General features: G+C 45.8%; 1 protein-coding gene across 3 annotated transcripts in view; it reads right to left on the bottom strand.

The window, feature by feature from the left end:
* Positions 1–3,056: 3,056 nt before the first annotated feature.
* The window catches only part of LOC148454902 (uncharacterized), a 28,908-nt gene continuing 6,300 nt past the window's right edge, over positions 3,057–25,664 (bottom strand). For 2 of the 3 annotated variants that reach the window (XM_088460629.1, XM_088460630.1), the window contains 6 exons: positions 22,691–22,837; positions 19,935–20,126; positions 19,402–19,480; positions 19,185–19,282; positions 18,518–18,722; positions 3,057–4,724 (listed from right to left, as the gene is read on the bottom strand). In XM_088460629.1, the coding sequence (XP_088316755.1) occupies positions 4,150–4,724; positions 18,518–18,722; positions 19,185–19,282; positions 19,402–19,480; positions 19,935–20,126; positions 22,691–22,762 (1,221 nt within the window). In that variant the 5' untranslated portion in view covers positions 22,763–22,837 and the 3' untranslated portion in view covers positions 3,057–4,149. The remainder of the gene's footprint in view (positions 4,725–18,517; positions 18,723–19,184; positions 19,283–19,401; positions 19,481–19,934; positions 20,127–22,690; positions 22,838–25,664) is intronic. The other variant, XM_088460631.1, reaches the window with a different exon arrangement.

Here is a 25,664-nt window from a genome sequence, read left to right as displayed (position 1 = left end):
AGCGTGTCAGCATACAATCCACCCAGCACACACCACAGGACACCAAACTGTGACGTCTCACCGTATCCCAGTGCATTCCCTTGAGGCACGCACGCCGTTACCTGGCAACACATGACTCCAGGTCGAGAGCCTTCAAGAAATGTATGGTGGTCCATCATTCAACTTTTAGAGCGGCTGTTGCTAACCAGACCAGCGACCAGCCAGTGGCAAAACATTTAGATTTTTCTGCTTTTTTGTCTACTATAGATATTGTTGTGGTATTTATAGTTGTGGGATTTATGATTATTTTTTTTTATAATTTTTTTTGTATTTTTTACTCTTTGTCTCTTATTTTGTTTGTTTATTATTATCATCATCTTGGCTTTTATTCTTTGTTTAGATATGTCTAGATTAGGTTGAAATTTCTTGGGTGATTGGCATTGTTTTATTTACTTATGTTTTTTGTATTATAATTTTTTCATTATTATTTTTTAATATTTTTTTTCAATATGTTTCTATTCATTAAGGTTTATCTAATTTGTTTATTCATTTTTCTTTTTGGGTTTCTCCCTTCCCTTTAACTATGGTTTATTATACACTTACGGGGGGGTTGTTTCTTTGTTTGTATGTTTCCGTTTTTCATCTTGGCCTATTTTTTTGTTCCATCTAACTCTTGCTTTTAGTCTGTATTATTTTATTTCTAGCTGGTTGTTTGGGGTTCTTATACTGTAGCTTTCTACACTTGTATATCTCTTACAGCATGATTGGTTCACAGGCTCCCGGCCGCATAATATAGCCCCTCATGGGCATCTAATGATATACACCACAAAACATGTGGTGCATGTGACAACTTGACGTATAGGGATATATTTGCCACTGTGCAGGTGTCGAAAAGAACCCCCCGTGTTCGATACCTGCAAGTTACACAGTTTATGCACCTGTAACAACCCAGTCTCTTTGTGGTAGGTCGCAGTCTGTACTGATCAAAGTTGATGATGTCAGTCCAAACCACCAGGTCCCTAATGTTCCTGCCCCAGCAATAACATGCTATGGGAACTTTGTTCTTAAATGATTTCAAGTCTTTATCTGTAGACACTATAGGCCATATTGCTCTAGTAGCCTTTTGTACAATAGGGCTGCTTGCCCCGATCACTTGATCTTGTTTATTTTTAGATTTAGGTTTAATATCTTTTAAAAAGTGCTTCTCTAGGTAATTGAAGAACCTTATTCTTACGTTGCTGGAGAAGATCTTCCGGATATCCACGTATAGTGAATTTCTGTATCATCTCATTAAGTTGTTTTTCAAGTAGCGATCTGTTATTATTGATCCTGGTCACACGTAACATCTGTGAGCAGGGAAGACCGGACTTCAATGCTTCAGGATGAAAACTAGAGTATCACGATAATGTCCGTGTCCTTCTGGAACACTGTAGTCTGTAATCCGTGCTTACTCATAGTAATCCTCACATCATGATATACAATCTCCTTATAGTTCTGTATGTAAATTTGATGGGTCCCCCTAGTTGGTTAATAGTCTCAATGTGTTGATGTAGTATTTCTGCATTGCCTGTCCACAAAATGAGGTCATCAATATAACAAAAGGATATGCCAATTAATTTCTGTATAATCGAAAAAACTATTTTTTTTCTCCTGTGAAAACAAAAATATTTGCATAGGTTGGTGCGACATTCGAACCCATGGCGCATCCGGCCTCTTGCAAATAAAACTTGCCATCAAATAAAAAATCATTTTGATGCAATAGCAAAGATATTAGTTTTATAATAAAGCTAGGTCCCGGGCCCACATAGGGAGAGTTGTCAATAATAATTTCCTGTACTGCTTTCAACCCCGCTTCATGGGGAATGGAGGTGCACAAGTTGCGTACATCAAGGGTACACAGCAGAGTATTGTTAGGCAGGGTTCCCAGGTGTTGCAATTCAACCAAAAGGGAAGTCGTATCCTTAAGGTAAGTCTTTAGTGACACACGGCTGCAACAAAATATCTAAACATTGTGAAATGGGTTGGAAAATTGAACCATGGGCAGAAACAATCGGCCGACCTGGTGGGCTAGTCGCACTCTTGTGTATCTTTGGGATGGTGTATAATAAAGGAACGTACAAAAAAGCGCTCTGTGGTATTGGAGTCTAATGTCTGAGTGCCAGTTGGGAAGTGTAATGAGACAGTATAACTAACAATTGTGTTAATATGTAATGGGTCTTAAAGACACGCTGGTAGGCGAAAACTTTAGGCTGGGTGTTCAGGACCAAAGTCCTTAAACGGGGATAGTCTGATTATGAAGTGAAGCTTCCTGGTGCCATAATTGTATAGCTATAGTATAATCTTGTTACCAAACTGGTGGGCAAAAACTTGGGGCTGGATGTTCAGGGCTAACAAGCCCCAGATGATATATTGCCCAAATAGACAGGATTTTTAGAACTGCTATCAAGAGGTAGACCACAGCTCCCGTGGGCAAAAACTGTAGGCAGGATATTCACATAACATAGTACCTTGTAATGTTTAAACCAGGTAGGCAAAAACTGTGGGCAGGTGGTTCCAACCACAGAACATTTTCTTTTTTGTACATTTGTTGAAGGAATTTGGGATATTTCCTGAAAGAGCAGCTAGTGGTTCAACATCTTGTCTTCCCCCCCTATGAGCGCCGACTGCTGTTATCTGTTCTTGATTTATAATAAAGGAACAACAGGGTATTCCTGACCAAGTGCCTCCATGATTTGTTTGGTAATGATACCATCTGTGACAGCCTGTTGTAACACATTGTCAATTTCCAGTTTGAACGACATGGTGGGATCTCTCATTAATTTACTGTATGTAACTCCATCATTAGGCCGATTCATGATATCAGACCTATAAATCAGACACAATCTGTATGACAATCGCTCTGCCCTTGTCAGCAGGGTGGATAACTATGTCATCATTTTTACTATATATTTTATATACACACACACAGAGATATATATATATATATATATATATACACACACACACACACACACACATAAATAAAGAGGTAAAAAAAATCACATTCTCAGGTCTGGACTATTTTGTGAACCCGGGGTGGATGCAGGAGTACATACAGGAACGGGTTTGCAGTACTGAAATGCAGCAGGTTTATTCGGATTATTAATATTCATGAAATGGTAGTAAACAAGTAACTGGCAGTAAATAAACAAGTCAGAGTGATGTGAGGCAGAAAACATGTCCTGGCAGAAGAGCAAAGTCCAAATAGTGAGGCTGAGAATCAATGACAGGGAGAGAAGCAGAGAGTCCAATGGAGGAGTAACTGAGGAACAGAAGTCTGTATACTGGAGTGGGCTGTGAGTCCGGAGAGCTGACAAAGTCACAACAGTGAGGTAAGTATCGGGGTATGGCAGGGTAGATGCGGGTATCCAGGAACAGCGTGAGGTGGAGACAGATCAGGAAACGAGTCACAGCTGGAACTGCAATAACAGGAGCTAAGGAGCACAGAGAACTCTCACACAGCTATGCCGTGTATACGTTACACTGGCAACTAGAGGGTGTGCTGACAACCCTTAAGTACCATGGGAAGGTGCATGATTGGTTGCTGAGAGTTCACACCAGATGCTCTGACCTAATTGGCCCATTTATGTCACATGTCCAAAACCAAGATGGCGGCACCCAGCAGTGCCCATCCATGCACACCTCACGCCAACCTCCAGACACCAGCATCCCCACCGGTAGGACCGCGCCAAAGCACCCGTACAGGCAGAGACCGCGACTCACCAGATAAAAAACAGCTCTGGCCGTGACACATAAGTGAAGTCATACAGGAGCAGGTGAGGGGGTTCTTCTATCTGAAAGACCACAGAAATATCAGGTGATAGTGTTCAGTTCGATTGATTAAATCATTTGGGTGGAGGGAATTCAGTTAGAACATCCAGATTTCCTCCTGAAGGTACAGATGAAATCTATCACCACCCCTGAGAGTCTTCATATTCAACCTATACAATTTTATTGCATCTTTATCAAGCCCTATATGAATTATTTATTGTTGTTTAGATTTCCCAAGCGCTGCACATCCCTCCTCTTTTTATATCAATGACACACATCCCAATTATCTGCGGAAAAACAAATGAAGATGTTAAAATACTGTGTGACCGAAGTGTTGCCATAATCTTGTTTTGTTACAGCTCATAGAAATGCCTTTCTCCTGTGCGACAGCTGATGTCTACCAAGGTGCGATTTCCGTGTAAAACATTTCCCACACTCAGAGCATGGAAATGGCCTCTCACCTGTGTGAATTTTCTCATGTCTAATGAGATCTGATTTCTGTGTAAAACATTTCCCACACTCAGAACATGGAAATGGTTTCTCACCAGTGTGATATCTCTGATGTCTAACACAATGTGATTTCTCCTTAAAGCATCTCCCACACTCAGAACATGAAAATGGTTTCTCCCCTGTGTGACTTCTCTGATGTGTAACAAGATGTGATTTGTGTGTAAAACATTTCCCACACTCTGAACAAGGAAATATTTTATCAGGTGTATGAGCTGCACTATGTGTAACAAAAGCGGAGGTATCAGAAGAACATTGGTTACAATTAGAGAGATCACATGATATAGCTGCACTGTGAGGTACTGGATGTATATTTAGCATAACAGGATTATCTCCTGGAAATTTCTGTATGATGTCATCTTCTATTTTAATATCTGTAGACAAGATGAGATCTCCCTCCAAGTCATTCCTGCTTGTGCGTCCATCTGCTGGAAATACAATAACTGTATTATTACTCACAGTTCTTTATATAGCACAGAGACACTGAGAAGCACTTTATATAGCACAGACACACTGAGTGGCACTTTATATAGCACAGACACACTGAGAGGCACTTTATATAGCACAGACACACTGAGTGGCACGTTATATAGCACAGACACACTGAGAGGCACTTTATATAGCACAGACACACTGAGAAGCACTTTATATAGCGCAGACACACCAAGCGGCACTTTATATAGCACAGACACACTGAGAAGCACTTTATATAGCACAGACACACTGAGAAGCACTTTATATAGCACAGACATACTGAGAAGCACTTTATATAGCACAGACACACTGAGAAGCACTTTATACAGCACAGACATACCGAGCGCCACTTTATATAGCACAGACATACCGAGCGCCACTTTATATAGCACAGACATACCAAGCACCACTTTATATAGCACAGACATACCAAGCGCCACTTTATATAGCACAGACATACCGAGCGCCACTTTATATAGCACATGTAATGTTCTGGTTTAGTTGTGGACCCGGGGTGGTGACAGGAGCAAACACAGAAGCAGATTAAATAAAAAGGTAGAATTTTTAATGAGTGGCTTAGAAGATATGGGAATGGCAAAAGCAAAAGTCCAGGTTTAGCACTAAAGTGCACTTGATTACTGTAGTGAGGATAATGGTAGAATGTCCAGATAGTGGCAGATAAGAACAGTCCAGGTATGCAGGTTAGTGAACTGAAATAAACACAGGCAGAGGTGATGGGTCCAGCTGGGAGTGAAATAGAGGCAGGGTGTAGGGTGTCAGCAGGCTCAGGCAGGGGAAAAGGCAGTGGAGGATGCAGGGTAGTCCAGTGGGTTATTTGGAGCGGACAAGTAGGCTGGCAGATAGCGTATACACAGGAACAAGAGATGAGCACAGAGAACTCCCTCTCAGCTAGGCTGAGATACACGTTGCACTGGCAATGAAGGAAGGCTCTGGACCTTCCTAAATACCCCGTGCCGTGCTATGACTGGCTGGAGGGAAAACATGAGTCACCAGGATTGGGCAGTTGAATCACATGGTCAGAAGGCAAGATGGCGGCGCCCATGCCAAACGGCACAGAAACACCGCCAGGCCTCACCACGTGACAATGTGCCCGCACAGAACCACGCGCAGCCAAAGCCTCTCGCCAAACACCAGTGCCACCACCAGACACCCCCCGCCATAGCGACCTCACAGGTAATACCCGCCGACCACCATGCCGAGACCCTCCTGGCCGTGACAGCACAGACATACTGAGCAACACTTTATATAGCAGACACACTGAGCAGCACTTTATATAGCACAGACACACTGAGCAGCACATACCGAGAAGCACGTTATATAGCACAGACACACTGAGAAGCATATTATATAGCAGACACTGAGTAGCACTTTATATAGCACAGACACACTGAGCAGCACTTTATATAGCAGACATACCGAGAAGCACGTTATATAGCACAGACATACCGAGAAGCATGTTATATAGCACAAACAACCGAGAAGCACTTTATATAGCACAAACAACCGAGAAGCACTGTATATAGCACAGACACACCGAGAAGCACTTTATATAGCACAGACACACCGAGCAGCACTTTATATAGCACAGACACACCGAGCAGCACTTTATATAGCACAGACACACTGAGAAGCACTTTATATAGCACAGACACACTGAGAAGCACTTTATATAGCACAGACACACTGAGAAGCACTTTATATAGCACAGACACACTGAGAAGCATGTTATATAGCACAAACACACTGAGAAGCATGTTATATAGCACAAACACACTGAGAAGCACTTTATATAGCACAGACACACTGAGAAGCACTTTATATAGCACAGACACACTGAGAAGTACTTTATATAGCACAGACACACTGAGAAGCACTTTATATAGCACAGACATACTGAGAAGCACTTTATATAGCACAGACACACTGAGCAGAACTTTATATAGCACAGACACACTGAGCAGCACTTTATATAGCACAGACACACTGAGAAGCACTTTACGGAGAATATTTAGCCATTCACATCAGTCCATGCCCCAGTGGAACTTACAATCTATATTCCCTACCACATGGAGACACATATACACACACACTAGGGTTAATTTTTGTGTCAGAAGCCAACCTACCACTATGGCCCGTATTCAATTAGTTTCGCATTCGCAATACTTTTTCCGCATGCAATACTTTTCGCCGACTACGCGTGTTTTGGCTGTGGAAACTTTTCGTGCGCGCCCCCACTATTCGCCTTATTCAATTCCAAAGGACGAGAAAAAACGAGACCTGTCGAAACTTAAACATGCGAAAAGTACTGTAAAAAAAGGAGAAATGAGCCTGACACCCCCCAAAAGATGCACTAACATTGGGGATCACTATAGATGTCCCCGATTAGCCCTAATGGAGTAATTTGGGGCACTTAACTTGTGACAATTGCTTCCAATTAGCGCCAGAGCACAAGTGATGAAGTATAACATTTAACTTTTATTTTTGGAGAAAATAAGTAGTCCTGTCAAATTTGGGGTACATGAAAATGGGTACTAGCATGGTTTAAAGTCGCTAAAGTGAATTTTTCAAAAACAAAAAAACGCACCCTCAACAAGCACCTGCAATCAAAAGCTCACCTCACCTACACTTGCAGACCCCCAAAAAACTATTTTGCTAGTTTTGAAGTTTGTACCTCGACTTTGTACTTTTTCACACCCATTTTCAAAGTCATTTTTTGGGGTGTCTCACTTTTTTTTTTACGCAGTTATCCTTTTTGGGGCTGACCCCAAGGGCCCAGAGTGGTTTCCCCACCTTTGCACCCCAAAATAAAAATTCTGCACTTTTTTCCGCCTGCTATTCATAGGCTAATCTTTTTCGCCTATTACATTACGTATTCGGGAATGCAAAAACAAGTTTCAATTGAATACGGCGGAAAGTTTTCGCCTGGCGAAATGACGTCATCCGCTATACTTTTCCGCAGTTTCAGACTTTTCGCACCTAATTGAATACGGGCCTATGGTTTTTAAAGGGTTGGAGGAAACACATACAAACTCCACAGAGATGGCACCTTGGGTTAGAATTAAACTCATGACTTCAGTGTGGAGAGATAGCAATGCTAACCACTACACCACTATGTTACTATTATGAATGAAGAAGTATATTTGTTTAATTTGCAGGTACAAACTACAACCACATTATTACATTTACAAATATACAAACTACAGCCGTGGCCAAATGTTATGAGAATGACACAAGTTTTGGTTTTCACAAGGTTTGGTGCTTCAGTGTTTTTAGCCCTTTCTGTGAGATGTTACTATGGTCTACTGTCAGATGTTACTATGGTATACTGTCATGTTACTATGGTATACTGTCAGATGTTACTATGGTCTACTGTCAGATGTTACTATAGTCTACTGTCATGTTACTATGTTCTACTGTCAGATGTTACTATAGTATACTGTCATGTTACTATGTTCTACTGTCAGATGTTACTATAGTATACTGTCAGATGTTACTATGGTATACTGTCAGATGTTACTATAGTATACTGTCATGTTACTATGGTATACTGTCAGATGTTACTATGTTCTACTGTCAGATGTTACTATGGTATACTGTCATGTTACTATGGTATACTGTCAGATGTTACTATGGTCTACGGTCAGATGTTACTATGGTCTACTGTCAGATGTTACTATAGTATACTGTCATGTTACTATGTTCTACTGTCAGATGTTACTATGTTCTACTGTCAGATGTTACTATGTTCTACTGTCAGATGTTACTATAGTATACTGTCATGTTACTATGTTCTACTGTCAGATGTTACTATAGTATACTGTCTGATGTTACTATGGTCTACTGTCAGATGTTACTATGGTATACCGGTATACTGTCAGATGTTACTATGGTATACCGGTATACTGTCAGATGTTACTATGGTCTACTGAAGTAAAATTACAAGCATTTCATAAGTGTCAAAGGCTTTTATTGACAATTACATTAAGTTTATGCAAAGAGTCAATATTTGCAGTGTTGATCCTTCTTTTTCAAGACCTCTGCAATTCGCCCTGGCATGCTGTCACTCAACTTCTAGGCCACATACTGACTGATGGCTGCCCATTCTTGCCTAATCAATGCTTGGAGTTTGTCAGAATTTGTGGGTTTTTGTTTGTCCACCCGCCTCTTGAGGACTGACCACAAGTTCTCAATGGGATTAATGTTTGAAGAGTTTCCTAGCCAAGTACCCAAAATTTTGATGTTTTATTCCCTGAACCACTTAGTTATCACTTTTGCCTTATGGCAAGGTGCTCCATTGTTCTGGAAAAGGCATTGTTCGTCAATAAACTGTTCATGGATGGTTGGGAGAAGTTGCTCTTGGAGGATGTTTTGGTACCATTCTTTATTCATGGCTGTGTTCATAGGCAAAAATGTGAGTGAGCCCACTCCCTTGGCTGAGAAGCAATCTCGCACATGAATGGTCTCAGGATGCTTTACTGTTAGCACGACACTGGACTGAAGCAGTATGATTTACTGCCGGACCCATGCCCAGCGGTTGGAATCCTGACAGCGGCATCCCAGCAGAGGAGGAAATCCTGATCGTCAAAGGTAAATATATACTAACCTATTTCTACCCCCTAACCCTCCCTTAGGGGTGCTTAACCCTAACCTTCCCCCCAGTGCGTAAACCTAACCCCCCCCTTCCCCACCGCCTGAACCCAAGTCCCCCGGGGAGTTGCCTAACCCCAAGTCCCCCCGGGGGTGCCTAACGCTAACCCCCCCTTCCCCTAGCCTAAACCGAACCTCCCGGGAGGGGGGTGCCTAACCCTAAGTCCCCCCTGGGAACCCTAAACCTAGCCCTCCCCCAATGCGGCTATCCACGCTCGGTGCCCGGCGTCCCTTCATTCGGGATGACGGGCGTCGAACTCCCGGCGTATGTCTAATGACAGGCGTCGGCATATCGACGCCTGTCTTTAGACCCTTGCCATGATATGATAGTCGGGAAGCCGGTTGTCGGGATTAGGTCCGCCGGCTTCCCAACTGCATACCCACAGGACTGATGGTAGCGCTCACCTTTCCTTCTCCTGACAAGCATTTTTCCAGATGCCTCAAACAATCTGAAAGGGGATTCATCAAAGAAAATAACTTTACCCCAGTCCTCAGCAGTCCAATCCCTTACTTTTTGCAGAATATTAGTCTGTCCCTGATGTTTTTCCTGGAGAGAATTGGCTTCTTTGCTGCCCTTCTTGACACCAGGCCATCCTCCAAAAGTCTTCGTCCTGTGTCATGCCAACAGCAAAGCATCCTGAGACTATTCATGTGTGGGTTTGCTTCTCAGTCAAGGGAGTGGGATCACTCACAATGCTTGTCATTTTACTTCAGTATACCTGTTAGGCTCTGCAGTTTCCAGCCTGAGGCACGGCATTAATTACTGCCTGTCTATGTGTGCACATTGATTGATTCTTCTGTCTGAACACAGCCCAGGTGCTCAATAATCTGTCATTATGGATACCTGCTCTGGTTGGGCCCTGTTTCTGTAAATTCCAGCCAGCCCTTCACTCAATGCCGGTGATAGAGTTTTTCGTACTTCTGGTTCCCAGTCTCCTGCGTGTCAGTCGAGCTCCTGAGTCAGTCTACCTGTATTTCATGTGTGCCGTTTATTCCATCCAGGCGGCACACTTACATCTCGTCCACGCGTGCTGCTTGTACCATCTGGGCAGGACGGAGCGCTTCCTACCCCAGAAGCATCTGTCACCATTCGGTGCCAGTACCATCCCGGCGGCACTGGTAGCTACTCTGCGTTCCAGGTGCGCAATCTAGCACACAGTCGCCAGTGTCATCCCGGCGGCACTGGTAGCAGCTTTGCGTTCTTGTTGCATACCTCACCTGAGTCTAATCAGCCCAAAGGCTGCAACGGTCCTGGGCCCCAGGTCACAATCAGCCCTCAAGGTTACTCCCACAGCCCAAAGGCTGCTAAACACCATTAGTACCTTGGCCACGACTATAAAGGCCACAACCAGGCCTCTAGGCTGCTCCAACAGCCCAAAGGCTGCATCTCACCTCCGCGCCTCTGGCCACAATGAGCCAAAGCTCGCCAGCCCCAAGGCTGCCTCCCAAAGCCCAAAAAACCTGTACCACCTCCGTAAGCCTCGTGGCCACAATTAGTCCATGCAAAATCCACCCTCAAGACTGGCACTATTTCTGACCAGACTACAATCAGTTTCTAACAATACCATAATAACATCTGACAAAAAGGGCCAAAAACATTGAAGCAGCAAACTTTGCCAAAACCAATACTGGTGTCATTCTCAACTTTTGGCCATGGCTGTACAAATAAGACTCTAAATGAACAGATAAAATATTTGCTTATAAAGTCACAATCACATTAACAGCATATTTCAAACATGAAGATGGCACATATCTCACCCAAATACAGACTTTGCTGGGTAACGTTCCCTAGCCATCATCACAGAGCAGAAAGCCTCATTAGCCAGTGACAGTGGTTCACCACAATATCCATCTAGACTGCCCTCACACATAAACATGGGAAACTTGTAGACTACCAACAACTGCTGATTCCACGCTACACAAAGTTCTCCAGGTGGATATATATGTAGCAAAAGCAGCTCTATATGGTCCTCTAGTCATCCTCAGGGAGAGTAGCCCCACCAAAGTCATGCTACTAAATTAGGGTAATGAGTCACTGTATAATAAGAGATATGGTAAGAACTTACCCTTGTTATCTCTATTTCTACGAAGTCCATAGGGTTCCACAGGATACCTTGGGGTATAGGCGATGACGTCAGACATCGGGCACCACAGAGTTAATTTTCAGCCTCCCAGGGTGCACTGGGGTCCCTCTCCTATACCCCACCCCCTAGCCAGGGCAAGCCAGGTTATGTGACAAAAGCCATAGGCCGGAGAAGGAGGAGAAGAAAGTCTGGAACAATCAAGAATCACATTCTCACCAAAAGGAGACGGAAAAACCGGTGACCAGAGCAAAGCCCATCTGCAGTACAGGTGCGACAGGGCGGGAGTCCTGTGGAAGCCTATGGACTTCGTAGAAATAGAGATAACAAGGGTAAGTTCTTACCATCTCTCTTATTTTCTACTGGAGGGTCCATAGGGTTTCCACAGGATACCTTGGGGATGTCCCAAAGCAGTATCCTTTAAAGGCGGGGATGCTCCTGTGCTGGAAGGAGAATCCGCCGTCCGAAGGGAGCATCCTGAGAGGCAAAGGTATAAAAAGCATAATACCTCACAAAGGTATGGACAGAAGACCACGTGGCTGCCTTGCAAAGCTGAACAGCAGAGTCACCATGGTGAGTTGCCCATGAAGGACCCACAGACAGAGTAGAATGAGCTCTAACAGAGGATGGTACAGAAAAGCCTTCATGAATGTATGCCTCTGAAATCTCCATGCGAATCCATCCTGCCAAAGATTGCTTAGTGGCAGGCCAACCCTTCTTATGGAAACTATAGAGGAGAAACAGAGAGTCTGATTTCCTAAATGAACTGGTACGGTCAACATAAATCCGTAAAGCCCGTATCACATCCAAGGAGGACTCACCAGCAGAGAGGTCTGGGGAATTAAAGGCCAGTACTATGATTTCCTCATTGATGTGGAAACTAGATACCACCTTAGGTAGGAACCCAGGGCGAGTGTGAAGCACTGCCCTGTCCCTATGGAAAATCAGAAAGGGAGGGTGACATGAGAGAGCCCCCAAATCTGACACCCTTCTGGCCGAAGCAATGGCCAGAAGAAACACAGTTTTAGCTGTAAGCCATTTTAAATCCACTGAGCCCAGTGGTTCAAATGGCGGTCCTTGAAGAGCCCTCAGGACAACAGTCAGAGTCCAAGGAGCCACACGTGGAACAAAGGGAGGGTGTATGCAAAGTACACCTTGCATAAAGGTGCGGACATAAGGAAGTGTAGCAACCCTACGCTGAAACCACACTGAGAGGGCAGAAACCTGCACCTTCAGGGAAGCAAGGCGAAGACCGTGATCTAAGCCCACCTGTAGGAAAGCCAAAACCCTGGATATCCTAAAAACCTGAGGATCATAGCCTCTAGGGCGACACCATTCAAAGAAAGTATGCCACACTCGGTGGTAAATTCTTGCAGAAGCCGGCTTCCGAGCTCTGAGCATGGTGTTAACTACAGAGCTGGAAAAACCCTGGACCTCAAGAGGGCAGTCTCAACAGCCACGCCGTCAAAGACAGACGACCCAGGTCCGGGTGATGGCAAGGACCTTGAGATAACAGGTCCGGACGTAGAGGCAACAGCATCGGAGCGTCTATGGATAGACTCCGGAAGTCTGAGTACCAGTGCCGTCTGGGACTCGCTGGAGCTATCAGCAGGAGCGTGCCGCCTTCTTGCTTGAATTTGTGAATCACGTGAGGAAGAAGGGAGAATGGAGGGAAGAGGTATGCAAACTGTAAGGTCCACCGGACCGGCAGAGTGTCTACCACCAGAAGTGCCTCTGTGTCTCTTGTTCTTGACCCGTACACAGGAAACTTGTTGTGTCGGGAGACCATGAGGTCTATCTCTGGAAGGCCCCACTTGTTCACCAGTAGCTGAAACACCTCCTGGTGGAGAGACCACTCTCCTGGATGCATGTCTTGACAGCTGGGAAAGTCTGCTTCCCAGTTGAGGACTCCTTTTATGAGCACTGCCAAGATGGCAGGGAGATTGCATTCCGCCCATGCTAGCATGCGGGACACCTCTGTCAGGGCCGCCTGACTGCAGATTCCTCCTTGGCGATTTATGCAAGCCACCGTGGTGGCGTTGTCTGACTGCACCTGCACGGGTTTTCCGTGGATGACATGTCTTGCTTATTGGAGAGCCTTGAATACTGCCCTTAGTTCCAAGATGTTTATTAGAAGTGCAGATTCTGTTGGCGTCCACCTTCCCTGAAAGTAGTGTGGACCCGTCACTGCTCTCCAGTCTCAGAGACTGGCGTCCGTCATCAGAAGGACCCAGTCCGCAATCCAAAAGGGATGGCCCCTGTTCAGGTGAGCAGTCTGCAGCCACCAGGTTAGGGACAGACGTTCCTCCGGGGAAAGCACAATTGTCTGTGTCTTTATCCGATTGGGCAACCCATTCCATCTGGAGAGGATCAACCTCTGCAGAAGTCTGGAGTGGAACTGGGCATATTCCACCATGTCGAACATCGACACCATGGAGCCCAGTAACCTCATTGCTGAGTGCACAGACTGCGGAGGCAATTGCGTATCCTTGCCTGTAATGCAGATATCTAGTCTTCTGTCACAAAGATCCTCTGGTATTGGGAGTCCAACAGGGCTCCGAGATGGAGCATCCTCTGTGAGGGAACCAAGGAGGACTTCTTCCCGTTTATCAGCCAGCCATGATTCTGCCGCACAGATATTGTCAGTTGCAGATGGTGCTGAAGGATTTCTGGAGACCCTGCTAACAACAGGAGGTCATGCAGATAGGGCAACAGGCGGACCCCCTGCATCCGCAGGTGGGCTGCCATGACCGCCATGACTTTGGTAAATACTCGAGGCGCAGTGGCCAGACCAAAGGGCAGTGCTTGAAACTGAAAATGGCGGTTTAGCACCGCAAACCTGAGGAATTGCTGGTGCGCCAAAACAATAGGGACATGCAGGTAGGCATCCTGAATGTCCATGGACACCATGAAATCCCCAGGTTCCATTGCCAATATAATGGAACAGAGGGTCTGCATCCAGAACCGAGGAACCCTCAAAGACTTGTTTAGGGACTTGAGGCTGAGGATGGGCCGGTAAGACCCATTGGGTTTCTGTACCAGAAAGAGATTCGAGTAATATCCCGTTCCCTGCTGGGATAACGGAACAGGCACTATAACTCCAGCCTGCAGCATAGAGTGCAGCATTTTCTGGGATTCCAGGGCCTTGACCTGATCTGATGGAAGGCCTGTAGTGAAACAACCTTTGCCGAAAAGGAAAGGGCGTACCCCCGAGAGACCACTTCTCTGACCCAAGTGTCCACGGTAGTTAGATACCAGCACTGGGCGAACTGAAGATGCCGGCCTCCCACTTTGGGGTCCCCCAAGGGGAGGCCCGTCCAATCAGGCTGAAGGCTTATCGTCAAACTTGGGAGTAGGATGTCTTGTACTCCAAGCCTGCTTCTTTGGCTTGGCAGATTTCCTGGTTGCTGACTGCCTAAAAAAGGACTGCACTTTGGACTTACCCTGGGCCCTATAGGGCCGAAAGGACGAAGCACCAGACACTGATGGGACCGTAGCCGATGGCAGACACGCAGACTTAGCTGCTGCCAGAGTAGCCACAATTTTGTCCAGATCAGGGTCAAAGAGGACCTGTCCATTAAAGGGCAAGCATTCCAAACCCTTTTTGGAATTTGCATCCGCTTTCCAAAAGCGCAACCATAGGGTGCGGCAAGCTGCCATGGCTGCCGAGACTCTGGAAGCGAGGAGACCTATGTCCAGGGCTGCCGCATTAATATACATGGCTGAGTCTCTGAGATTGCCCACCAACTCCGCTTGTTCAGTCGACGAGTCAGAGTCCAGAGACAATTCCAAGCTATCAGCCCAGCGCTCCATGGCTCTGGCTACCAAGCACATGGCCATAGCCGGTCTGGACGCCCCTCCAGCAAGGGAATAAATGGATTTTAGGCATATTTCAACCATACAATCCGTGGCATCCTTTAAGGAGGACACGGAGGGCATGGGTAATGTAGCACTCCTCACTAGGCGTGTTACATGAGAATCCACCTGCGGAGGAGTTTCCCACTTGGAAAAAATAATTATCCTCAAAGAAGTATGCAACCGCCAAACGTTTCTGAGGCTGGAATCTGCTACCCGGATTTCTCCACGCCTCCTCTAAATGATCCACCAACTGACCAGATCGAGGAATACAGTGGCATAACCTTTAATACCCTTAAAGAAGGCATATTTAGTTTTGGCCATGGGGGGATCGTCATCTTCAACAACCAAGACCACACGGACTGCCCGTATAATGCCTGGTATATATATTTTAGGCAGACTTAGACCGCCTACTTAGTACGAAGGGGCTCCTGGTCTGAAAGGTCAAAAATGTAAAAGTCATCAGATGTCATGTCATCCTCATCATGCAGAACATTCTGAGACACTACAGGCCGCTTAGCAGGCCACAATGATGACTCCCCCTGTAACACGTCCGTTAGGTGCTGCACCCTATTGGACAGTGAACTCACCCACGCAGGCTCCTGCGAGGCTTGGGGGGGCGAGCTGTATGGGTGAGGACACTACCGAATGCTGTGATAACCCCATTTGGGGCAACGCAGGGGGTGTGGCCAGCTGACCCACAAGGGTTGTAAGTGCCTTAGCAAAACAAGCCCAGGGTGGTTCCTGCACAGGCGCAGTGACAGTAATCGGGTGTGATATCAGAAAACATGCCCTGCATAAACCCTCAGTGGTTACAGCACCCTCCACTATTGGTACATTACATGTGGTACACTTTAGCAGTAGGGAAAAATCACGTTCACTCTCAGACATGATGAGTGCAACGGAGGGTATGTGACCCCCCACAAATAAATGCTTTTATAGTGAGACAATAACTACCCTGCAGCACCGGACCGCAAGGGCTTGTAGCAGAGAAAGGACAGGGATAGTAAAATGGCTGACAAAGTGAAAGTACAGGCAGACAGCGCTAGCAGTAAGTCACATACAATGCAGAAATAACTCCCTGCACTACTAACACTGTAATCAACTACACAGACACAGAGCCTGGTAGGAAACAGTGCTGCATACTCTGACCTTAGCTCGAAAGAGAGGTATGCGGGGGCACCCGGACCACACAGCCACCAGCTTCAGCGTCCAGCAGCGCTTGCACATCTGAATAAAATGGCCGCCGAGGTGCAGAGAGGAGGCGATCCCGGGGAGGAACGCTGAACACTGCCTGCCAAACCGCTGTGGAGAGGCACTGTGCAGTGGGGGAGCCGTCGGCTGTCAGACAGGGAAGGCGCACTCCCCTGGCATACTATTAACCCCTGGAGTGTATCCTCAACGCCGCAGCCCGCTGTCCCTGGTGGTCTAGTGGAAGCGCAGGATCAGTACCTGGCTCCACGTGCATGCCTGTCCCCAGGAAGTCCCCTGTCTGGAGACAAGACAGTGTTATTGGCAGGAACCCTCCGTGGGACCCCGCCGCTTACCTGCCCCCCTTGAATCCGGCCACAGTCCAGGTTATCCGGGGTCACCGCTAGCTGTGACCTCAGATACCTACCAGCATCCCCGGATCAGTACCGGCGTTCTGGACCGGCGGGGTGTAGGAGCGACAGCATGGACGTCAGTACTGACTGTCCATGCTCTACAGCTCATCTTGTACAGCCACAGCTGCCTTGAAGAAATTTTCAGGGGCCATTACAGCCCCCCTCTGTTATGGTGATCCGACTTCTGGCCGGGCACCTACAAAACTGGCTTGCCCTGGCTAGGAGGCGGGGTATAGGAGAGGGACCCCAGTGCATCCTGGGAGGCTGAAAATTAACTCTGTGGTCACCTATACCCCAAGGTATTCTGTGGATACCCTATGGACCCTGAAGTAGAAATAACCGCAGAGAGGGAAGGAGAGCGATAGGACAGAGCAACACAGAATTATGGCGGTACAGAGCGGGGGAGGCAGCAGGACAGAGTAGGGGAATGGTGCAGGGCACAGAGCGGAGGAGGCAGCAGCATAGGGTAGGGGAATGGTGCAGGGCACAGAGCAGGGGAGGGGAATGGTGCAGGGCACAGAGCGGGGGAGGCAGCAGGACAGGGTAGGGGAATGGTGCAGGGCACAGAGCGGAGGAGGCAGCAGCACAGGGTAGGGGAATGGTGCAGGGCACAGAGCAGGGGAGGCAGCAGGACAGGGTACGGGAATGGCGCAGGGCACAGATGTGCAAAAGCAGAATGAGGAAGTAGGGAGAAGGACAGAGCAGGATAGAGATACAGGTCAGCAGATAAAACGCAAAAGTACAGATCATCCAAGCACAGAGACTGGAGGAAGCCATTGTGATATGACGGGAGTGTGGTTATAGCTCTGTGTGTGTAAAAAGGTCGAGTTTGTGTGACATTTGCATTGTCTAATATAGAGCATATTTGGGCAAGTAACACACAGTGACATGATGTGAGGAGGAGAGCAGGAGTATAATAGGGGCTGATGGCTCCTGATGTATGACATACACCAGAGAGTGTGAGGAGGAGACTGGTCAGATCTCTGGGCTGGTAACACACAGTGATATGATGTGAGGGGGAGAGCAGGAGTATAATAGGGGCTGATGGCTCCTGATGTATGAGATACACCAGAGAGTGTGGGGAGGAGACTGGTCAGATCTCTGGGCTGGTAACACACAGTGACATGATGTGAGGGGGAGAGCAGGAGTATAATAGAGGCTGATGGCTCCTAATGTATGAGATACACCAGAGAGTGTGGGGAGGAGACTGGTCAGATCTCTGGGCTGGTAACACACAGTGACATGATGTGAGGAGGAGAGCAGGAGTATAATAGGGGCTGATGGCTCCTGATGTATGACATACACCAGAGAGTGTGAGGAGGAGACTGGTCAGATCTCTGGGCTGGTAACACACAGTGATATGATGTGAGGGGGAGAGCAGGAGTATAATAGGGGCTGATGGATCCTGACTCCCCCACTTGTTAGATAAATTTCTCTCATTAGTCTGTACAGACAGAGGAGGATGTATAATAAGAACGTGTTGTAGTGACTGAACAAGGAGAATATATGACTCTTTTCTGTAATGTGTTTATTACTCACCTGTGCTGATATCTGTAGGGATTTCCTCCTCCTTACACTGCTGATCACCCCTCATATACGTCTCTTCTTCTCCCTCTATATCTTCTGCCTTCATATCAGTCACATACGTCTCTTCTTCTCCCTCTATATCTTCTGCCTTCATATCAGTCACATATGTCTCTTTTTCTTCTATATAATTTATCTTAATATTAGTCAGATCTTCACCCTAATTAAATAATAAAAATAAAAATTGCATAATGTCTGATGTTACTACTTGAAATTACACAGTATAATATCAGTGTATAAGACACTCACAGCTTCTCTATAGATCACACAGAGAAAGTCACTTTGGTATATTGGTGTTGGGCATGGGTACCCGGCGGTCGGGATGCCACCACTGGTCAGAATACAGACAGCGGCATCTTGACAGTGAGAATCCCGAAACCCTTAAAGTAAGTATCCCAATCCTCCCTACTCGGTGCCTAAATCTAACTTCCCCCTCCCGCATCCTAAACCAGACCCTCCTCCCTTAGTGCCTAACCCTCCCCTAACTGCCGATACTTACCTTCGGGATGCCGGTGGTCGGGATACTGTTGTCGGGATTTCGATGCCGATATTTAGACAGTCGGCATCCCGCACACCAGGATGCTGACTACATCCCATTGTTTAGATCATAAATCCCATCTACCTGATTTTTCTGTGGGGTCCTGTGATTCTCCTCTGTACAATCCTGGGAATAATGAGGACGGGGACATCTCTCTGGGGTATTTCTGTTACTGGGTCCATCTGTAGGAGACACACAGTGACTGAGTACATTGTATATATGTGATTATCAGGAGATGTGTATATATAGGGGGCTCCCATACCTGCTCTCCCCTGTATAATAAATGACAGTCTTTTCTTACCCAGTGATGCGAGGGGCTGGTGATTCTCCATCATCACGTCCTTGTACAGACCCCTGTGTTCCTCTATATACTCCCCCTCCTGCATGGAGACATAGACAGTGACATCCTGACACCTTATAGGAACCTGACACACACAATGATACAGTCATCACCCAGACACATCCCCTGGTGTTACTGTATAATGTCCCATTCCCAGCAGTCACCTCTCCAGTCATCACCCAGACACATCCCCTGGTGTTACTGTATAATGTCCCATTCCCAGCAGTCACCTCTCCAGTCATCACCCAGACACATCCCCTGGTGTTACTGTATAATGTCCCATTCCCAGCAGTCACCTCTCCAGTCATCACCCAGACACATCCCCTGGTGTTACTGTATAATGTCCCATTCCCAGCAGTCACCTCTCCAGTCATCACCCAGACACATCCCCTGGTGTTACTGTATAATGTCCCATTCCCAGCAGTCACCTCTCCAGTCATCACCCAGACACATCCCCTGGTGTTACTGTATAGTGTCCCATTCCCAGCAGTCACCTCTCCAGTCAGAAGCTGAATTTTCTTGTTGGTGAGTTCCAGGATCTTCTGGTCATTGTGTCTCTCATGTATCAGTGAGTGAGGTGGAGGCACCGTGATGGGGCTCTGGGTCCTGCTCAGTCCTCCTGACACACGGGGATGACTGCTGGGTGTCTCACAGTCACCGGATGTCTTCTTCACTACTGTGTAACCCTGTGTTTTAAGGGAGACATCAATGAGAAAAATCTTTTAATATGGATTTGTAAGTTTAAGGGGTTAATTATGCAAAAATCTATTAACAGAACCAGTAGTCCATATGTAACAGGAAAGTGGCGTGTATCAAGTGCTTATCACTACTGCAGGACCAGGCTTCTACAGTTAGTTTATTGTTCTGTGTCCTCTGTATGTGGGCAGCCTGAGAATATAAATAGCATAGTGCAAACAGCAATATCACTCTATGGTATTGGCTGGGCAAACACAGAGCACTCAGTAAAGCTGCAGGAGTAATAATAATAATAATAATTAGATGTATTATTTATTTGAATAAATTATATATGTGATGTCACTGTGACACTCCCAGATCCTCTCACCTCCCCAGTAATGTCCCTGTATTATTACTATAGATATAAGTGATGTCACTGTGACACTCCCAGATCCTCTCACCTCCCCAGTCATGTCCCTGTATTATTACTATAGATATAAGTGATGTCACTGTGACACTCCCAGATCCCCTCACCTCCCCAGTCATGTCCCTGTATTATTACTATAGATATAAGTGATGTCACTGTGACACTCCAAGATCCCCTCACCTCCCCAGTCATGTCCCTGTATTATTACTATAGATATAAGTGATGTCACTGTCACACTCCCAGATCCCCTCACCTACACAGTCATGTCCCTGTATTATTACTATAGATATAAGTGATGTCACAGTGAGCCTCTCAGATCCCCTTACCTCCCCAGTCATGTCCCTGTATTATTACTATAGATATAAGTGATGTCACAGTGAGCCTCTCAGATCCTCTCACCTCCCCAGTCATGTCCCTGTATTACTATAGATATAAGTGATGTCACTGTGACACTCCCAGATCCTCTCACCTCCCCAGTCATGTCCCTGTATTATTACTATAGATATAAGTGATGTCACTGTGACACTCCCAGATCCACTCACCTTCCCAGTCATGTCCCTGTATTATTACTATAGATAGAAGTGATGTCACTGTGACACTCCCAGATCCCCTCACCTCCCCAGTCATGTCCCTGTATTATTACTATAGATATAAGTGATGTCACTGTGACACTCCCAGATCCCCTCACCTACACAGTCATGTCCCTGTATTATTACTATAGATATAAGTGATGTCACTGTGACACTCCCAGATCCCCTCACCTCCCCAGTCATGTCCCTGTATTATTACTATAGATATAAGTGATGTCACAGTGAGCCTCTCAGATCCCCTCACCTCCCCAGTCATGTCCCTGTATTATTACTATAGATATAAGTGATGTCACTGTGACACTCCCAGATCCCCCTCACCTCCCCAGTCATGTCCCTGTATTATTACTATAGATATAAGTGATGTCACTGTCACACTCCCAGATCCCCTCACCTCCCCAGTCATGTCCCTGTATTATTACTATAGATATAAGTGATGTCACAGTGAGCCTCTCAGATCCCCTTACCTCCCCAGTCATGTCCCTGTATTATTACTATAGATATAAGTGATGTCACAGTGAGCCTCTCAGATCCTCTCACCTCCCCAGTCATGTCCCTGTATTACTATAGATATAAGTGATGTCACTGTGACACTCCCAGATCCTCTCACCTCCCCAGTCATGTCCCTGTATTATTACTATAGATATAAGCGATGTCACTGTGACACTCCCAGATCCCCCTCACCTCCCCAGTCATGTCCCTGTATTATTACTATAGATATAAGTGATGTCACTGTGACACTCCCAGATCCACTCACCTCCCCAGTCATGTCCCTGTATTATTACTATAGATAGAAGTGATGTCACTGTGACACTCCCAGATCCCCTCACCTCCCCAGTCATGTCCCTGTATTATTACTATAGATATAAGTGATGTCACTGTGACACTCCCAGATCCTCTCACCTCCCCAGTCATGTCCCTGTATTATTACTATAGATATAAGTGATGTCACTGTGACACTCCCAGATCCCCTCACCTCCCCAGTCATGTCCCTGTATTATTACTATAGATATAAGTGATGTCACTGTGACACTCCCAGATCCCCTCACCTCCCCAGTCATGTCCCTGTATTATTACTATAGATATAAGTGATGTCACTGTGACACTATCAGATCCCCTCACCTCCCCAGTCATGTCCCTGTATTATTACTATAGATATAAGTGATGTCACTGTGACACTATCAGATCCCCTCACCTCCCCAGTCATGTCCCTGTATTATTACTATAGATATAAGTGATGTCACTGTGACACCCCCAGATCCCCTCACCTCCCCAGTCATGTCCCTGTATTATTACTATAGATATAAGTGATGTCACTGTGACACTATCAGATCCCCTCACCTCCCCAGTCATGTCCCTGTATTATTACTATAGATATAAGTGATGTCACTGTGACACTCCCAGATCCCCTCACCTCCCCAGTCATGTCCCTGTATTATTACTATAGATATAAGTGATGTCACTGTGACACTCCCAGACCCTCTCACCTCCCCAGTCATGTCCCTGTATTATTACTATAGATATAAGTGATGTCACTGTGACACTCCCAGGTCCCCCTCACCTCCCCAGTCAGCAGGTAGATGATCTCCAGGGTGAGATTTAGTATCCTCTCAGTTATGTGACTTTTGTCCATGTCCAACCTCAGTGATCAGCAACACGTCTCACCGTCACGTAACTTCTAGTAAAGATTCTCTAGTTCCTCACGTGTCTAAAAGTAAATATAATTATAATAAATATCAGAATACATGTAACATATTCATTCAGGAAACACTGAGTAACTATTAAGCCCTCCTCTTTCCTGAGCCATATCACTCACTGATCACTATACACAGGTCACAATAATATCACACACTGATCACTATACACAGGTCACAATAATATCACACACCTGATACACACTGATCACTATACACAGGTCACACTGATATCACACACCTGATACACACTGATCACTATACACAGCTCACACACTGATCACTATACACAGGTCACCCTGATATCGCACACCTGATACACACTAATCATCACTATACACAGGTCACACACCTGATAACCAGTGATTACTACACACAGTATAATATACACAAGTACACAACACCATATAACAAGATATTTCCCCAGGCCAGATCCCTCACAGACCACCCACCTTTTCCTCCTCATTCCACCCTCAGGTCATTCTCCGCAGTAACCTGGGATAAAGTCTCTGCCCCCATCATCTCTCCCTACTTCTCTGCTCCCCCATTATACGCTCTCCGATAGCGCACCACATCTCCCAGCCCAGCCTCTCTCCCCCACTACTGCCCTATTCCTCTGTCTCCTAATATCTGGGCGACTTGTGTACAATCACCCATATTATTTTCTCTGCTCCCACATCTGTAATAATTACTGAGTGACAGCAGTGTTATACAGTCTGTGACTCCGCAGCTGTAGTGGGACCATAAGTCCCAGCATGCCATGTCATGCTGGAATACACAGTAAGGATGTACGTTACATGTGTGACAATCCTGCCGGCCATGTGTATGTAGCATAGGGATGAGGCTGAAGCATTTATTGGAGGATAATCCCTTTCGCACTGAAGATCTAGAACAGTGTTTCTCATCTCCAGTCACCAGGGATTCCTAACAGGGCATGTTTTCTATATCTCCTTACTAGTGCCTTCATTACTGACTGACACAATCTAAATGATCCAGAGGTGGAGATAATTATCTCACTGGTGATTTTGTGAGACCTGGAAAACATGCCCTGTTTTATAGTTCCCTGAGGACTGGCACTGGGAAACACTGGTCCCTACACACAGGGTAGTAATAGAGAAAGTGCTGGGAGCAGAGGGAGCTCCATACAGGTTGGTGATAATTAGAGGAATGAAAAGAAAGTCTCAGACAGGTGAGGAGTCAGCAGGGCCTATTACAGAGGACGTCTGTGCATCTTATACATCACCCGGTGTATACTATGGTGTCTCTCTGTGTATTCTGTCACTTCCACACTAATAACCACCTACTGAGGGTACTGACCACCAGCTACAGCTGCTACGTTCTGTATGGGGGGTCTGAGTGCTCCGTACACCTCCCTTTCTCTATAGTCTATTACCCACCGAGCAGTGACTACTCCACCTGTATTATATGTAACACCAGGGTCTGCTGCACCTGTATTATATGTAACACTAATAACCACCTACTGAGGGTACTGACCGCCAGCTACAGATGATACGTTCTGTATGGGGGGGTCTGAGTGCACCGGACACCTCCCTTTCTCTATAGTCTGCTACCCACCGAGCAGTGACTGCTCCACCTGTATTATATGTAACACCAGGGTCTGCTCCACCTGTATTATATGTAACACTAATAACCACCTACTGAGGGTACTGACCGCCAGCTACAGCTGCTACGTTCTGTATGGGGGGTCTGAGTGCACCGGACACCTCCCTTTCTCTATAGTCTGTTACCCACCGAGCAGTGACTACTCCAGCTGTATTATATGTAACACCAGGGTCTACTCCAGCTGTACTATATGCAGGGTTGCATAAGAATGGGATTTTAAAAAATAAAATAAAAAAATAAATAAAAAAATCGGATTTATTTGATTTAAATAAGATTTTTGGGATTTAAATAGGATTTCTTTAAGTAAACTGTTTAATTTTGGATGTTTACACCTTGTTTTAGTAATACATGAACAATTTTTGAAGTGAGAAAAGTAACAAATTGAACACAGTAATAGAATAAATACACACTAAACAGTTGCATCAAGAAGTACAATTAGGCTGAATTTCACTCAATCAGTTGTGTGAGTCTGAGTTAATCATGTACATGTCTTTGTCCACGTCCTCACGTTTGTCCACAACAGAAAAGGCTCTTAGCATGGAACCAGATTAGCTGCTTTTTCATTTTCCAATCTGTTGCGCGTACAAAACCGTACGTTGAAAAAATCCTTTCAATTCCTGCACTTGATGAAACTGAGGTGACCATCTGCTTCATAGGATTTACTACAGAAGTGTCTAACTGAGGTGACCATCTGCTTCATAGGATTTACTACAGAAGTGTCTAACTGAGGTGACCTTCTGCTTCATAGGATTTACTACAGAAGTGTCTAACTGAGGTGACCATCTGCTTCATAGGATTTACTACAGAAGTGTCTAACTGAGGTGACCATCTGCTTCATAGGATTTACTACAGAAGTGTCTAACTGAGGTGACATCTGCTTCAGAGGATTTACTACAGAAGTGTCTAACTGAGGTGACCATCTGCTTCATAGGATTTACTACAGAAGTGTCTAACTGAGGTGACCATCTGCTTCATAGGATTTACTACAGAAGTGTCTAACTGAGGTGACCTTCTGCTTCATAGGATTTACTACAGAAGTGTCTAACTGAGGTGACCATCTGCTTCATAGGATTTACTACAGAAGTGTCTAACTGAGGTGACCATCTGCTTCATAGGATTTACTACAGAAGTGTCTAACTGAGGTGACATCTGCTTCAGAGGATTTACTACAGAAGTGTCTAACTGAGGTGACCATCTGCTTCATAGGATTTACTACAG

This window comes from Taudactylus pleione, unplaced genomic scaffold (assembly GCF_031769625.1).
Source record: "Taudactylus pleione unplaced genomic scaffold, aTauple2 ptg000968l, whole genome shotgun sequence".
NCBI lineage: Eukaryota > Metazoa > Chordata > Amphibia > Anura > Myobatrachidae > Taudactylus > Taudactylus pleione.
The sequence above is the reverse complement of the archived record's forward strand: the minus strand, read 5'-3'. Positions and strand labels throughout refer to the sequence as shown.